Source organism: Felis catus, chromosome E2, assembly GCF_018350175.1.
Source record: "Felis catus isolate Fca126 chromosome E2, F.catus_Fca126_mat1.0, whole genome shotgun sequence".
Taxonomy (NCBI): Eukaryota; Metazoa; Chordata; class Mammalia; order Carnivora; family Felidae; genus Felis; species Felis catus.
In genome coordinates this window covers 13,739,276-13,755,712 of record NC_058382.1, presented here as the reverse complement: position 1 = coordinate 13,755,712, position 16,437 = coordinate 13,739,276, and the positions used below count along the sequence as shown (strand labels likewise).

General features: G+C 49.7%; 1 protein-coding gene and 1 long non-coding RNA gene across 2 annotated transcripts; one reads left to right on the top strand and one right to left on the bottom strand.

Moving 5' to 3' along the window:
* Nucleotides 1–483: 483 nt before the first annotated feature.
* CYP2B6 (cytochrome P450 family 2 subfamily B member 6) lies at nucleotides 484–14,842 on the bottom strand. The gene is made up of 9 exons (XM_023245329.2): nucleotides 14,672–14,842; nucleotides 11,206–11,368; nucleotides 10,910–11,059; nucleotides 9,089–9,249; nucleotides 7,125–7,301; nucleotides 6,689–6,830; nucleotides 4,758–4,945; nucleotides 4,412–4,553; nucleotides 484–1,218 (listed from the first exon to the last, which is right to left on the bottom strand). Exons 1-9 carry the CDS (start codon nucleotides 14,840–14,842, stop codon nucleotides 1,028–1,030), a joined length of 1,485 nt encoding a protein of 494 aa, XP_023101097.2. The 3' UTR covers nucleotides 484–1,027.
* LOC123382307 lies at nucleotides 6,707–14,855 on the top strand. Its single transcript, XR_006590506.1, has 3 exons — nucleotides 6,707–6,843; nucleotides 14,354–14,634; nucleotides 14,714–14,855. It is a non-coding gene; the product is annotated as an uncharacterized LOC123382307 (long non-coding RNA).
* The last annotated feature ends 1,582 nt before the right edge of the window (nucleotides 14,856–16,437 follow it).

The window sequence follows — 16,437 nt, the reverse complement described above, 5'->3', positions numbered from 1 at the left end:
GCTATGGGCCTCAGAAGAGAATGAGAAATGAAGAAAAAGATAAGGTCTGATGGGGAAAGCCTAGCTCCATGTTGGGTGGGTTTGAGGCTGCCTGATTTAACCATTCATTCATTCATTCATTCCTTAGCAAATATTTGCCTTCTTGGGCCTGGTTTTGCAGTGAAGAAGTTCTCATCTTCTAGAAGGATCCTTAGTGACCTGACAATAAGTGGGTTCACGTAAGATGGCATGGATCACCATCTTCCCAGGGGATGTCAGGATTTGGATGTTTGTTTCAGTCTCAGGGGAATGAAGGGGAATACCAGGGAATCCAAGGTACCAGGGGAGAATCATGCAGCTGAAGGGGCCGAGGAGGCCCTTGCATAGAGGGATGGAAGTAGGGAAATTCAGTAAGAATGGGGATGGCAGTGTACAAGCAATGGTCTACAATGTGGATGAACCCCAAAATATTATGCCAAGTGAAAGAAGCCGGACACAAAAGAGCACGTATTGTATGATTCCATTTGCATGAAACACACGGAATAGGCAAATACATAAAGACCAAAAGCAGACTGGTGGTTGCCAGGAGCTGAGGGGAAGGGGGAATGGGGAGTGACTGCTAGAGGATTCCAGGGAGGTCACGTATGCACAGATCATGGAGCGCAAACAGTTGCTAAATGGAGACTGTGGTTGTTCTGAGGAAGGGAGAAGCCCCTGGGGGAAGCCGTGGCCTGGGAGGCACAAATGCAAAGAGCATCCGAGTCAAGTCTCCCATCTTAGCCCCCAGCTTCTATATATACACCACACTGGGAACTCTGTTAACAAAGGAAAGGAAAACACTTCCATGAGTCTATGCAAGAGCTGCAGAGTGATGGTCTGAGATGAGGCTGCAGAAAGGACTCTCCCACAGAGGCAGAAACAGAGGAGGGGGGAGACACTGGCTTGTGGTGGGTCTCTCAGCAGCAGGAAGACCCAGGGCCAGTCAAGGAACTGGCTTCTGCAGAGGTGGGAATACTTCCTGATCCTGGGATCCTTTGAGGCCCTTCTCTCAGTCCCCTCTGCGGGACCGAAAGCTGATCTGGTATACTGGGGGCACTCTTCCTATGCCACTCTCCTGGGGTGTGAGGTCGATGTCCTCGGGGGCCACAGGGCTGGCCACAGAGAAGTTCTGGAGGATGGTGGTGAAGAAGAGGAATAATTCCATGTGGGCGATGCCTTCACCAAGACAAATGCGCTTCCCTGTGAACACAGAAGATCACCAATGTGGGCACAGAGCCGATGCACATCTCTTGCCTGGTCACATCCCAAAGCCCAGACTTCTGTGTCCATCAACAACAGATTTGTATGGGACTGGCCTTCAACCTGCAATCCAGGGTGGTGTTTTAGGGGGGTCCCGAGCCCTCTGAAACCAGGGGCTAACGTTTGGGTGGAGGTGCCTTGCACGTTTTTCCAGGAGAGTTTGTAGCTTCTGTGAGATTTCCAGAGGCTTCAGTGGCCACTTGGAGAATAAACACCCACTTCAGGTTAGATGTGTGTGCGTGTGTGTGTGTGTCTGCCTCCACATGTGCAGGTGTGTGCACATTTCTGACAACATTTTTAATGTCCTTCATCTCTAATATGAGGAGGATGGTACTTATTTCAAAGGACTATTATGAAGTTAAAGAAATTAACATTTGTAAAAATTCTCAGACTAGGACCTGGCTTGTACTAAGGATACTATAGGTGTAGTTATTGTTTGTGTATGTTTCTGGGTGTGTGCAGTGAGGAGTGTGTGTGGGAGTGGGTGGGGGGTGGGGAGTGTATGCTTGTGGTAGGGTGTGTATCTGGTGGGGGTGTGTGTGTGTCTGGTGGGGAATGTATATGTGGTGGGCAGTTTGTGTGGGAGGGGTGTGGGGTGTGTGTAGGGGGTGTGTGGGAGGAGCGTGTGGAGGGAATGTAGACAGGAGTTGTGTGGGGAACATGTGGGGAGAGTATGGAGGGGAGTGTGGAGGGGAGTTGTGTTGGGAGTGTATGAGGGGGGAGTGTGAGGAGGATTGGGGGGCAGGGAGCGCATGGGGGGAGTGTGTGCGGTTGGGAGCATGAGGGTGTATCTGACACTGTGTGTGTTTGTCTACATCTGGGTTGTCATTTTATCTCAGTCCAAGAGCCATGGGCTTCAAAAGTTTGGGGGAAAAACCAAACTACACTCAAAATTGTGAATGGGACGGGGCACCTGGGTGGCTCAGTTGGTTAAGTGTCTGACTCTTGATTTTGGCTCCCAGGTCTTGATCTCTGCGTGAATAGTACAGAGCCTGCTTTGGATTTTCTCTCTCCCTCTCTCTCGGCCCCTACCCTGCTCAGGAGCCCATGCTCACGTGCTATTAAAATATATAAATAAATAAAAAGAATTGTGAATGGGTCTGCTTCCTTGGATTCCCAGAGGTGTGAGAGCCTCCAGTAGGTTATGAAGCATGGGCTTGAAGAGAAATAACACAAAGGGAGTAGGAACCCCAGGAAGAGGCACTGAAAGCCTCCTTTACCTCAGTAGCTCTTTCTTTTTTAATGTTTACTTATTTTTGAGAGAGCTCTCTCAAATACACAGAGTGGGAGCAGGGGGGTGGGGCAGAGAGAGAGGGAGACAGAATCTGAAGCAGGCTCTCAGCTCTGAGCACAGAGCCTGACACAGGGCTCGACCTCACCAAGGGTGGATCATGACCTGAGCTAAAGCCCCACATTTAACTGAGCCACCCAGGCACCCCACCTCAATGGCTCTTGATCTGCAAGCTGGCCACCATGGCAAGGCCATTCAGAGATTTCCGAGACCAGTCAAGGTGTCAGACATTATGCCTATGTGGACATCTCTGGGGGAAATGTCTGTATCTTTTTGGCACATCAGAAGTTAGGTAACAGGGACTTAGAGATACTCAGAGCAGGGCTCTAGACTAGTTCTCCTGTGACTGGTTCTGTGACCCAGTTCTTTCCAGAACAGCCTGACTCCTGTCTCCCTCCCATCCTCTCTTCCAATCCCAATCCCTGGGACTGTCCACTGGGACACCCTTCACTATCCCGTTGGCTCTAACATCTTTTTGGCTTGATTTTTCGTTCTTTCCACTCATGGCAATCTTGCATCAGTCTTTTGCTCTGATTGACCTCCCATCAGACATTGCTCCTCTGTCTCCTTCCTCTTTTGCCGACTTTCTTCAATCTTAAGCTCCCTGTCTCTGTCCATTTGGATCTGATTCCATCTGAAACTCTCTCCCTCCCTCCCCCCCTCTCTCTCTCTGTCTCCTATTCCCTCTCTGTTTCCCCTTCCTCACTGTATTGTCTCATTGTGCACTCAGTCTCTGTCACTTGTCCCCTGTCATTATCTCTCTCTGTGTCTGTCTTTGTCCTTCTCTCCATTTTTCTCCCTCATTCTTTCTTTGTCTCTCTCTCTCCTTCCCTCTCTACATCTCTGCCTCTCTCTCTAACCTTAGAGCAGGACTAGTGAATGGGATCATGGGCCCCACCCCACCATCCCACAAGTCCCCCAACTCTCACTTAGGATGAAATGAGGGAAGCCATAGTACTGGGCAGAGCCAGGGGATCTGGGTCACTGGGGTCACTGATGGAACTCAAGACTAGGGCGTTAGTTCGGGGGTCCTCCTTTCTCCCAAAGGATGAGGATTCTGGGCATTGGGGTTTTCTCAAGACGGGGCCACATAGTGGAGAATGGGGAAAGAGACAGGTCAGAGCATGTCAAGACCCACTCCTGGCTCCCAGTACCAGCAAGATAAACCCAAACTCCCCCCAGCTTCCAAGGCCCTCCAGCTGAGATCTTCACCCTTCTCCCCTTTTAGAATCCACACTCCAGGCTCCCTGGGTTTGTCTCCTTTCTCAAATATGCCATGCTGTCTCCACCTTCAGGCTTTGACTTGCTGTTCCCTCTGCCTGGAACACTCTTCCTAGTGGCTGATTGATACTCACCCCTGAGGTCTTAGCTTAGAACCAGTGCTTCGATGAAAGCTTTTCCTCACCGAACCACCAAGAGTAGAAAGTATTTCCTCTTTGTGTTCCCAAAGTCCCTTTCAGAGCATTTATCACAGTTATGATTAATGATAATAATCATCATCCCATCCATGAGCACCGACTTTGTGCCAAGCAATTCTAACCACATTGCAAGCATTGCAAGCTCAGAGTAGTGCTCACCAGCTATTTTATACCAACGTGTATCTCTATACCAAGGTGTAGAGAGGTTAAAATACTTTCCCAAGGCCCAGCTTACCGAGATGTGCCTTTGGGATGTGGTCTTCTTAAGCCCTGTCTAGGGCTGCAGGGAAGATGAAGTGGGTTAAAGGTAAAGCAACTGGCATATAGTAGCTGCTCAATGAACCAAGATCTCTCCTGGACTGTCTCAAAGAGAGAGTAGCCTTTCACTCTGGTGTCTGGGAAAGAGAGTGCAGGCCTGGCTTACCCATGGAGAAGGGGATAAAGGCTTCATTCTTCTTCAGTGCCCCATTGGCATCCAGAAAGTGGTCAGGGTTGAAGGCATCTGGTTTTTCAAAGTAATGTGGGTCATTGAGAGCAGAGTGCAGGAGGGGATGTACTTCAGTGCCCTGAGGGAGAGTCACAAGGTCAACAGATACTGCCATTCCTTTCCTCAGCCCACCCTTAAAAACAAAACAAAACAAAACCAAACAAACAGACAAACAAAAAACCAAGAGGGCCCTAGTGATAAAACCAAAAACATGTCAAGTGCAGAGATTAAGAGAACCCAGGATGCCCACACAGGAAAAATGTGGGAGCCCAGCTGGCCTCACCTTGGGCATGAAGTACCCTCTGAAGTAAGTGTCTTTGGTGACCATGTGTGGCGCGCCAATAGGGAAGAGGTCACTGAATCTCTGAATCTCATGGATGACTGCGTCAGTGTATGGCATTTTGACTCGATCATCAAGGGATGGAAGGCGGTGTGGGCCAATCACCTGGTCAATCTCCTTGTGGACTCTCTCTGCACAGAAGAGTGGGACCAGGGAACCTCATTTTATTTTATTTTTTCCAATATATGAAATTTATTGTCAAATTGGTTTCCATACAACACCCAGTGCTCATCCCAAAAGGTGCCCTCCTCAGTAACCATCACCCACCCTCCCTGCCCTCCCACCCCCCCATCAACCCTCAGTTTGAGGGAACCTCATTTAAAGGAGACATTTCAGCAGGGCCACTGCTTTGTGTGGGCTAATGAGCCAGGAAAAACCTGTAATAAAGGGTTAGGTCATCGACACCCCTCAGAGCAACAAGCCTGGAAGAGGGGGGAGGCCGGGGGGCAGGTGGGAAGCAAGAATTCTCACCCTTTCAAATCTATTGAATCTTATGAATTATCTTCCCACAGGCACAGGTAAACACACACACACACACACACACACACACACACTCACGTGCGTGTGTGCATGCACACATGCACACACCACAATTTTGCACAGAATTTCACATAAGAACTCAAGGCTATAAACCTGTCAAAATTCTCCCTCTAAAAAGACTGGAGAGGAGCCTGGGTGGCTCAGTCAATTAAGCGGTTAAATGTCTGACCTCAGCTCAGGTCCTGATCTCAAGGTTCATGACTTTGAGCCCCACATCGGTCATTACAGAACCTGCTTTGGATTTTCTGTCCCCTCGGTCTCAGCTCCTCCCCCATTCACCCTCTCCCCTCTCTCCCTCTCTCAAAAATAAATAAACATTTAAACTTTTAAAAACAAAAAGAGTAGAAAATGACCTAATATTTATTGTGTGTGTATTATAGATGAGACACTGTGCTAGGTGTCAGGAATATAACCATGAAATAGATCAATAGATTAACCCACAAACACCTGGATAAATGAGTACATAAGCCAGTCGACTTATGAATGGAAAGAGTGATGAATGGAAGAACATTAGTGAATGGATGTATGTATTTGTTTATCAATCAATATATGAATTATTGGGTCATTAATTAATAAATGGCCCATAGACAAATATTGAACCTGATTAACCAGTAAATCAATTGCATAAATGAATGGATGGCTAGATCTATAGAGCAATAAATAAATAAATAAATTAGTGAAATAACAGGTATCAAAAAGTGATGAAACAGGTATAAAAATAGGTAAAATAAAATAGGTATAAGAAAGGAACAAATAGATGGAGGGACTGAATGACAGATAAATAATCAGTGATGAATTAATTGAACTAAATGCATAATAAATGGATGAAGGGTGGATTGAAAGACCGATGGAAGAATTAAGGAATGAAATCTAGTTCATAGGGCAGATGGATGCATGCATGGACAAACGAGCCAATGAATCAATGACCAGTACTTCATTCATTAATCCCTGTTTCAAAAGATCAACAATTGAATCAATTAATCCAAATAAAGAATGGAAGCCTAGGTCCTTGAATCAATCATAGGCGAAAGAATCTGAGTATAAGGTAATCAATACAGGTACCAAATAAAAGGATAGACAAATGGATGGATGGGTGGGCAGAGAGAGGAGTCTGCCTTTACATGATGGGAGAACACACCGACGGATTGTTCATCCATCCACCGGCGGGGCTGCCTTAGTCAGGGGCTCATTCAAAACCTGCAGCGCTCCTGGTATATATAGGAGGTGAACACTTCCTCCCTCATTCAGGAAGGATCCCAGCTGCACTTTTGCAGCTCCCAAAGGGGTGAGAAGCCCCCGCCCCCTGCCTCGATCGGTTGTCCCCGCCCACCCACCTGTGACGTGAGGGTACTTGAGCATGAGCTGGAAACCATAGCGGAGCGTGCTGCTGGTGGTCTCCGTGCCGGCGAAGAAGAGGGAGAGCACCGTGCAGATGAGGTTCCGATGGTGGAATTCGCTGTTGGGGTCGGACTTCTCCTGAATCCGAGCGGTAGGGGGCGTGTCAGGGGAGCGGGGGCTTTGCTGCACGCTCTTGCCTGGGGGCGCCCTCCCCTGCTGCTGGGTCCCACACCACCTGTCTCTCTCTCCCTCTCTCCTCCCAACTTTCCCCTTTTTTCCTCTTCCCCTCAGTTGGTTCCTGAGTCTCTCCTCCCTTTCCCAATCTCCCTCCCCTCTTCCCCACTCCCTTCCCCCTTTCCCCACCCTTCTTCTCTTCGCTGCCATCTTTTCCTCCCTCCCTGCCCCCTCCTGTTCCCCTCCCCCAACCCCCACTTTGTCCATGCGGATCAGGTAGGCATCGATGAAGTCCCGGGGGGTGCTGGGGTCCAGGGTTTCACGGTGCTTCTCCACAGCGTCCTCTATGAAGGCTATGATTTCCTGCATGTTTTTGTAGATTTGCCTGTGTGTACCTGGAAAGTACTTCAAGAAGTTGTAGAAAAGCTCGAACACCTGCAGCAGAGAAGGGGCTGTGAGGTCCTCCTGGGGTGGAGTCAGTGAGTCACAGGGAGGAGAGCCCTCCTGGGGCCTGGCTGGGGCAGAATCTCACCTTGCTCTGCCTCTCTGTTTCTGTCTCTGCCTCTCCCTCACTGATTCTAAGTCTCCTTTGATCTGTTGTTCTCCCAGTTTTCTCCTTCTGTCTCTTCCTCCCTCATCCTCCCGTCCCGGTTTGGTTGCTGCCACACCTCTCTCCTTGGCGCCTCTCCTTACTCGTGTGTGTCTCTTCTCACTTGTCTCTCTGCAGCTGCTTTTTTCTTTTAAATCATCTCTACACCCAGTGTGGAGCTCGAACTCACGGCCCTGAGATCAGGAGTCGCCTGGTCTACTCACTGAGTCAGCCAGGTGGTTGGCTCTCTGTGCCTCTATTGCCTACTTCGCCCAGTAGATCTGTTTGGCTCGGACCTCTCTGACTCTTTCCACCCCTCACATCTCCTTTGCTGCACCAAACATTGATAACGTGATGCAAGCACAAGATGAGCCTACTGCCGGCTTAAGACTATTTATTTTGGAACATATTTCTACTGGAATGTCTAGGAGTAATGTAATACCTAACTGTTGCAAGTAATTGCAAAAAAAAAAAAAGGTGGAAACAGAGAGTGCAATGTAAAATTCTTTGTTAATTAAAAAAAATTTTTTTGTTTCTTTATTTCTGAGAGACACAGAGAGAGAGAGAGCATGCCAGCATGAGTGGGGGAGGAGTAGAGAGAGGGAGACACAGAATCCAAGGCAGGCTCCAGACTCCGAGCTGTCAGCACAGAGCCCGATGCAGGGCTCGAACACTTGAACTGTGAGATCATGACCTGAGCCAAAGTTGGACACTTAACCAATGGAGCCACCGAGGCACCCCAATCTTTCTTAATTTTTAGCGATAACCATTGATAACTCTCTAGTCAATCTCGTTCTAGATTTTTCTCTGTGGTTCTCTGTGGGAAGAGAAAAGTGAAATCACCTGCTGCACCTGTTGCAAATATTCACTCTGGGCCCCATCCTACCTTTTTGGATCAGACTGTCTAGCAGGAGGTCATGGGAGTTTGTGACTAACCATTTGGAACAGTCCTACACACAAATCTGACATACACTCCTGGGTACGAACCATAATGAGGCATACTGTTCTGCAGTTTAATTTTACACTTAATGTATAATCGTGGTATTTCCAGATTCATTGAGAAAGAGAAACCACAATATTTTGTTTTAAAAGAGGAGCATATTACTTTATAATCTGGGAGATATTTTTAAAAAGACCAAAAGTGGGCGGGGAAATGGGGAAAATGAAGAAATGTGGTCCCTTATTTTCACGTACCCTTGAATTTCTTCAATTGAGGAGATTTGCCAAAGACAGAGGTGAAGATTTGCAGGAATCAGGAACAGAAGAATAGAGAGCCTGACAGTCTGAGTCCTATTCTCTCCCTCTGTCTCCGCCACTCTGCCTCTCAGAGTCTCTGATCTCTGCTCTTCCTTGTCACTTTCGCCCTGTCCTTCTCTCTCCTCTTCCAAACCCTCATGTCTTGGTCTCTCTTGCTGACTCTCTGACTTTCCATCTCTGTCTCCTCATCCTAGGCTCCCCATCCCTGTCTCCCGTCCCTCCTGCCCTCTACTGCTCAGTGTCCCTGTCCCTCCCTGCTGTCTGTGCCCCCCTTCCAGCCCAAAGCTGCATTTCTGGGACACCAAAGCAGATCACCCCTTTCCCTGTGCCCTGGACATCCACCTCCCACACCAGCCTCCCACACCAGCTCCCTGACCTGGCTGGAGAAGGAGCTGAGGAGCGTGAAGGTCTGGTAGAACAAGTCCAGCAACCGCAGGAACTTGGGATCTTTGTAGCTAAAGCGTGTTCCAAAGACAATGGAGCAGATGATGTTGGCAGTCATGGAGTGGAAAAGGAAGGTGGGGTTCTGGAAGGCTCCTAGGAGGAGGAGGCACAGGTCATGGGACACGGACTCAAACAAAGGCCTTGGGAGCACTTGACCACTGCCCCATCTCCGTGTGACTGCCCTCCCTCGCTCAGTGATGACAAAGAAGCAGGAACAGGAACCGCTAACATTCACCAGCCCAGATGATGGGCCAGCCAGGTCCTGTTCTCAGCACTTCATGTATTAGTTTACCAAATTCCCACCACAACCCTGGGGGGAAAGTGCCGTTCTGTCATTGTCTCCAGGGTAGTCGGGCTATGGAGGCTGTGTGGTGGGTCCCTCTCAGGCCTCAGCTCTGACCCTGGGGGCAGGTAGTTAAGTCCCAGGGGCAGATGGGTGCAGGGCAGGTGTTCAGTCAATCACATGTGCAAGTTTAAAAGCTCTGCTCTCCCTGTCCCTTGTCTGTCATCCCCTCCCTTCATCTCTTCTCTCCACCTCCAGGGCTCTTTGGTCTCCAGGGAATCGTTCTGCACTTGACGGTTGATGTCTGTATACATCCTGACCTCCCTGGATGGGAGGGGAGCAGGGACTGTGCACCCACCCGGAAGTGTCATGGCATCAGCCTCTCTCTGCGGGTCTCACCTGTCCGTCTTCTCTTGCTCCCCTGCACACCCTTTCCTGAGCTTGTCTGTCAGTCTCATTTTCTCTACCTTGGTTTCTCTCTGCCTTGGTTTCTTTTTGCTTCTCCCGGTCTCTTCCAGTCTCTCTTTGTCTTCATCTCTCCATCTGTGTCTCTTTTCCCTTCCCTCTCTCCATCTGAGTCGCTCTTTTTCCATCTGAGTCTGTCTTCATGGTCTGCTGCCCCTAGTCCTCTATTGCTCCCTATGTCTCTGCCTCTGCCTCTCCCTCCCAGCCTGTACATTTACCTCTCGAAATCTCTTATGAAAGGACCCTGTCATCTTTATGTCTCATAAACACCCTTATATGGAGAATCCAAAAGTAAGTAGAAGTGCGTTTCTCTTTTTTTTTTTTAAGTCTATTTATTTTGAGAGAGAAAGAGAGAGAATGAGTGGGGGAGAGGCAAAGAGAGAGGGGGAAAGAGAGAGAATCTGTGCTGTCAGTGCAGAGACGGACGCAGGACTCGAACTCGCAAACCATAAGATCATGACCTGAGCCGAAAGCAAGAGTCAGATGGTTCACCGGCTGAGCCACCCAGGCCCCCCTCAGAAGTGCTTCTTTGATAGCCCATCCCAGCTGCCTGAGGGCAGGATGCCCCAGCTGCCTGAGGGCAGGACGCCCCAGCTGCCCATCTTGCTCGCTGACAGCTTGTCAATAGTCCACTCAAGAAGAATAAAAACCCACTTTGGCATTTGCAAAGTGTCTATCATTTTCCCCTTTCTCTCTTTGCCTGCTTTTATGTAAGTCTTATTTTTGCCCTTGCAGATACACGTTATCCATGGGTTGGTTTCCCTGAACCCAAGTAAATAGCATGCTAATACATAACCAAGTTTATGTCCTTGAGTTACTCTCGACACTATACACCCCATATCTCTTCTGGCTCCCTGTGTTCCATTCCTACCCATCTCTGTCTGTCCCTCTGCTGGATGGTCTCTCAGGGTCGTTCTCTATCTCTGCCTCTCTTTCTCTGCCCACAGATACACCTCAGTCTTACTGTTGCCACGCACCCTGCATACCCATTCTCCGGGGACTCACCCTGGGTTTTCTGCAGTTCCTCTACCACACACTGACACTCCTCCTGAATCCGCTCCTCTATACTCCGCTTCCCCATCCCGAAGTTCTTCATGGTGGCCAGAGAGAATCGCCGAAGGAGCTTCCAGCGTTCCCCGTTGGCAAAGATCACACCTGCGGGTGTAGGGAAGGCATGGATTGCCAAGAGGGTTGGAAGGACACTCTGGGCCCCTCTGCGCCTCTTATCCCCCCTTCCCAGACTCACCCTCCCCAATTTCCATCTTCCATCATTCCCCTCCAGGTGCCTTTGAGGTCCTTACCATAGCCTTGAAAGATTCGTTCTACAGTAGACACTCTCCCGCGGCCAGAGAAGGCCTCAGCTTGGTCCACCAGGGCCTCCCGTATGGCTTCTATCCCACACAGCATGACCACAGGCCTTGGCCCCAGGTACACCGTAAAGACATCCCCGTATTTCTCTCGGAGCTGTGAAGCATATCCACGCCCAAGGTTACTGTTAGCCAATGTGCACCCATGTGGCCATCCCAGTTGTTAAACCATAAAAACACTCATGTATAGATTGGCAATTAGCTACTGAGTACCCCAAGACCCCCCACCCCAGGGTGCCCTCCCCTTCCCAGGACCCAGCAACTAAAGGATAAACCCATGACCCAGCCAGAGTCTGCATGGTTGGTGCCCTAAGCAGTACAGATGGTTAAATATCTCTTACTTCTGCCTATACCCTTGAGTCGAACCAGATCTCCCCAGCATTGAAACTGAAGGGTCATCCTTCCTGTGACCCAACGTCAACCTGCTGTCTTTCTCCTGACAATTTCCCCAGAGAACTACCCTAAACCGCTTGGTAGATATGAAGAGAAAATGATGGCTTCGGGGATGATCGTGACATAACATCAGCACAGGCATTTGAAAAACTGCTCCGTGGTATTTACTGAACCTAAACACATGCACATTCAATGACTCATTAACTTCACTCCCAGATGCACGCCCAACCAAAATGTGTACATCAACCTGATTCGCTGAAGATTTTTTTAAAACTTTTGTTTATGTATTTTTGAGAGACAGACAGAGTGTGAAGAGGGGAGAAAGAAGGAGACACAGAATCCAAAGCAGGCTCCAGGCTCTGAGCGGTCAGCACAGAGCCCGATCCGGGTTTGAACCCACAAACTGCGAGATCATAACCTGAGCCAAAGTCGGAAGCTTAACAGACTGAGCCACCCAGGCGCCCATTGAAGTTTTTCAAATAAAATTCTCAGCAACACTGATAGAGAATAAATATATGGCGATATAGTCATGCCATGGAATAACTATGCAGCAATGAAAAAGAACCCACGCTACAGCCAAGACTCGAATGAAACTCACAGGCGTAGTGTTGAGCCAAATCAACCAGACACAAAAGTGTCCATATGTCTAACTCTATTTATATGAAGTCAAGATAGTGAGAGGGTGGTGACTGGAAGGGGACTGGAGGGTGGTTTCTGGGGACAGGACGTGTTGTTACTTACCTATATGTCAATTACAGGAGTATGTCGCTTGAGAGAATTCACTGAGCTGAACGTTTACGACTTGTGCACTTTTAGGGGTCATGTTAAGCCTCACTAAAATTTGACTTAAAATCATGAAAAGATTAAGTTTACTGCAAAATCTCTCCCACTGATCTCTGCAGAGCCTCCTTATGGTCTCCCTACTGCCATTCCTCTCCCCTTATGATCAGTTGGCCACCCACCTCACCCCAGTCTGAAGCCAGAGTATTCCCTATGAAAATGTAAATTAATTAATACCCCTAACTGGCTCCAAACCCTCCAATGCCCCCCACTGCACTGAGGGCAAGATCTGAGGTCTCCACCTTGATCCACATCGCCCTGCATGAGGTGGCTGCGTCACCCCTCTGCTTGTCCTCCCCCTCGCCCCTTCCCTCCCTCAGATCCAGCCTCCATGTTCTCCCCCAAACATGCCGAGCTTGCTCTCGCTTCAGTGTTCTTGCACTGACATCTGCCTCTCTATGGTGCTTTCCTTGGGCATCTTGCAGGGTGTCTGCTCACAGACACAGCGAGACTGAGCCTCTCCCCCACTATCAATCTAAAGTAGCTCCACCACTTTCTAAAAGAGCACCTGGCTTTCTTTTAATCATAGCTCTTGTCTACCTAGTATTTCCTTATTTGCTTAACTTGTATGCCTTGTCCAAAGCCACGTCATCAATGCCTACAATATTCCCAGGACACAGAAGGTGCCCTGTAAATGACTGTTGAATGAATGGATCAAAAGAGCTACCATTTAATGAGCACTGACTATATACACCAGGCTCTATGCAGTATGCCACCCAGTCCTCATTAATGTTATAAGACACACATTCTTACCACCATCTCATTTTAACAGAGGAGGAAACTGAGACTCAATGAGTAAGAGTTGACTCTGGAACACAAAATCCACATCTGTCTGACTCTAGAAAGATCTGGGAGCATACTAGGGAATGGAGGAGGAGCGGGGCCACCCTCTCCAACCTGTCCCATAGTGACACCCCTTAGTCCATTCTCTCCCTTCCTGTCTCCAAAGATGCAATAATAATAGAGGATCATGGACCCCTAAAGAATCCTGGAAGTTCTGTGGAAGAACTTGAGGGGGTCTGGAACTCTCAAAATTTTATGTAAAAATCTTTGTGGACATTTGGAGGGGAGAGAGCCCACAGCTTAACCAAATTCTCAAAGGATTTGTGATCCCCAAATCATTAGGTAGCTTTGGCCCAGGAGGACATTGGAGATGAGGACACCTCTGTGCCAGACCCCAGCTTTCCCTCCATGAAGTCCCAGCTGTGTGACTGAGGACAAGTGTCTTCCCCAGGCTGAGCCTCACGGTCCATACCTGTGAGATAAGGATAGTACCTCTCCTCGCCTGCAGGCGTGTGGTAAGCCAGACCTGATGAATTCCCACGGCGATACAGATAAATCCTAGCCATGTAAATCTGAGCAAAGAAATCAAGCCCAGGAGTTTACAGAAAAACGTGGTGCCCTTGGGAGGCACTGAAGTAAAAAGTACTCGGGGCCTGTGCATACCCATCCCTCCACTTGTGGGAAGATTCTCTGTCTTAAAAGCGAAGGGATGACAAACCCAAGATTCAGGAGTGTGGTGGCCTTGGGGTATGTAAGCTGGCAGTTATGTCGGTGACCCAGTTCTTCTGTTGCCAAGAGGGTGCACTGATGTAGATTACGTTATTCATAAATAAATCGATAATCACATGTAAAATCATGCGTAGGAAGCAGTGATACAGAGCCTGGTAAACACTCCAGTGTCAGCCATTACTGCACATTTGTCTGTGGCCGTTATTGCTAAGAACCTTGTGCCTCCTCCCGTCTTCCTTCTCCTCCTGGCATCCACCTGGGCCAATCTCCGCTCTCTTTTCTTGCCAGAGGAGAAACTTACAGTTGGTGACTCTGCCCCTTCTTCTCTCTCTTCCAGGGCCGGGCAGACGCCCAGAGACTCCACAGGCGGTGGCAGAAGAGTATGAAATTCTATACCCACCGCTTGCGCCCAGAGACCTCCGCGTGCCCACCCACCCGCCCACTCTGGGGCCAGTGCCCACACACTTGAACGGAGCAGGGACGCCTCTGACCATCTGACCACCAGCTACCATGCTTCACCTCCATGCACCTTCCTCACCAACCTTCAGACACCCCACCCCCGGAGCCTGAAAGGATGCCTTCACTCCTTCTGGGGAGTGATCCCCAGGTCCACGGGCAGTAAGTCACCCTCAGACCCCATGCATCGGCACCTCACCCTCAGGAAGGATTTGAGTAAGCCTCTTCTGTCCATCTGCAGAATATTCCCCAAGAAGGCCAGAGGACGGGGGCCTGGCGGGAGGCGGCCATGGGCCTTCGGATGGCCTCTGGCCAGCAGAAGCAGGAGTCCCGTGAGGACAGCAAGAAGGAGAACGACACTGAGCTCCATGGCCCGGCCCAACTGTCTTTGTCCCAACTTCAGCCTTGATTGATCTGGGCTTTTTATCCTGAGCTGGCTGCCCCACCCAGTTATGTAACTGTATTCACTCCCTGCCTCCCTTCCCATCATGTCCAGGAGTGTGAACTTGAAAGAGTGATGTGCTTTTTCAAGTATGGGACGTCCCATTCTTCCGGCTCACACAACCCTGTACATGTTGGCAGAGACCCGGTGGTAGCGATTCCAAAGTCCACAAGAGTGCATGTGCCTGGTGCACACATTGGGCGTATTTGCTTGTGGCTATGGGTGAGCATGCGCGTTCGCCTTGACATGCTCGCGCTTGCATACGTTTCCCTACGCCTGCTTGCATCTGTGCGTGTGCTGGAAGGAGTTTATATGCAGACTGGTGTTTGTATTCACGTGAACGTGCTGGCGTGTTTCTGTGTATGCGTCTCCATGAGGTTGCATATATGTTTTTGCGTGTGTGGGGGCTTACATGTATTTGTGTGGATTCATTTGGGAAAGGCTGTGTGCATCTGGGTGCACGTCTCCGTGCGTGAGTCTGGGTGTGCCTGCGTTGTTTGTGCGTCTCCCGGTCCCTGTCTGTGTGGGACTTTTAGGTGCCCGGTGTCTACCTCCACCCCCCTATTCCCTCCCTCCCCCCCCAGTGACAGCCACTGATGAGAGTGATGATGACGACAGGAGGAGGGGAGAGGCACAGAACTGGGGAGACTCAGAGAGAGAGAGAGAGAGAGGGATAGAGACGGAGGCCTGGCGGGTGCAGCGTTCAGGTCCCTCCCCACCCCCACGCCTACCCCTGGCTCTCTGATTGCTCTGAGCAGTGCCTGGCACTTCTGTCCCCGCCTCTGGCTCTGCCGTTACAGTGCAGGACATTTCTCTGACCCTCTGGAACAGTCTTATGTGACTCTATCTCTTGCCATCTCTCACTTCTTGGTGTCTCTGTTTCTGCCTTTAGACTCTCAGCTCCCGTATTGCAGGGACTAGGTGCATTTTGATTGATGTCCCCCGGGCTCATGTGTGTCTCCATCATCACGCTGGGCCTCTGGGCCTCCGGCAGGCTCAGTCCAGATTTGCCCAGGATGTAAATGAATGTGGCCACATCCACCTGTCGTGCCCTGGGCCTGGCTTTCCACCTCATTCTGTCACTCTCTCCCTCAAAAGAGACCGGGGGGACACGAGGCGAGGTGTATCTTGCAGTGTCGGACAAACCCTTTGCAGGCTGCAGGACCCTGACCTCAGAGGTTGAATCATACCCTTCCGATCCAGGAGAAAGGACTGATAGTCCCGATATCTTGAATTCAGGGGTGGAGCCTTAACTTCACTGATCTGGGAGAGGTACCACCATGGACTTTCCTGACCCAGGTCCTGGCCCCTGCTGTGCTGTGTATCTGGCACTGAGCCATGGCCCCATTCGAGCCCCGGGTGTCACTGAAGGAGAGCCATAAAGTGCCTTACACAGACTAACTCACTGAATCCCCACCCTTTAAGGTAGGTATGGTTGTCATCCCCACTTTATAAATGGGGAGAGGGAGGCAAAGAGAGGTGGACAGTTTTACCGAGAGACACAACGGCAGGTTAGAGGTGCA

Bases quoted from the DNA above. Each gene is read 5' to 3' on its own strand.
- CYP2B6 (XM_023245329.2), bottom strand. From the start codon at position 14,842: ATGGAGCTCAGTGTCGTTCTCCTTCTTGCTGTCCTCACGGGACTCCTG. The intron at 11,060-11,205 runs GTAAGGACCTCA...CTACACCCGCAG, and splicing joins ACGAATCTTTCAAGGCTATG to GTGTGATCTTTGCCAACGGG. The intron at 1,219-4,411 runs GTAAGCCAGGCC...CTGTGTTCACAG, and splicing joins CTTTATCCCCTTCTCCATGG to GGAAGCGCATTTGTCTTGGT.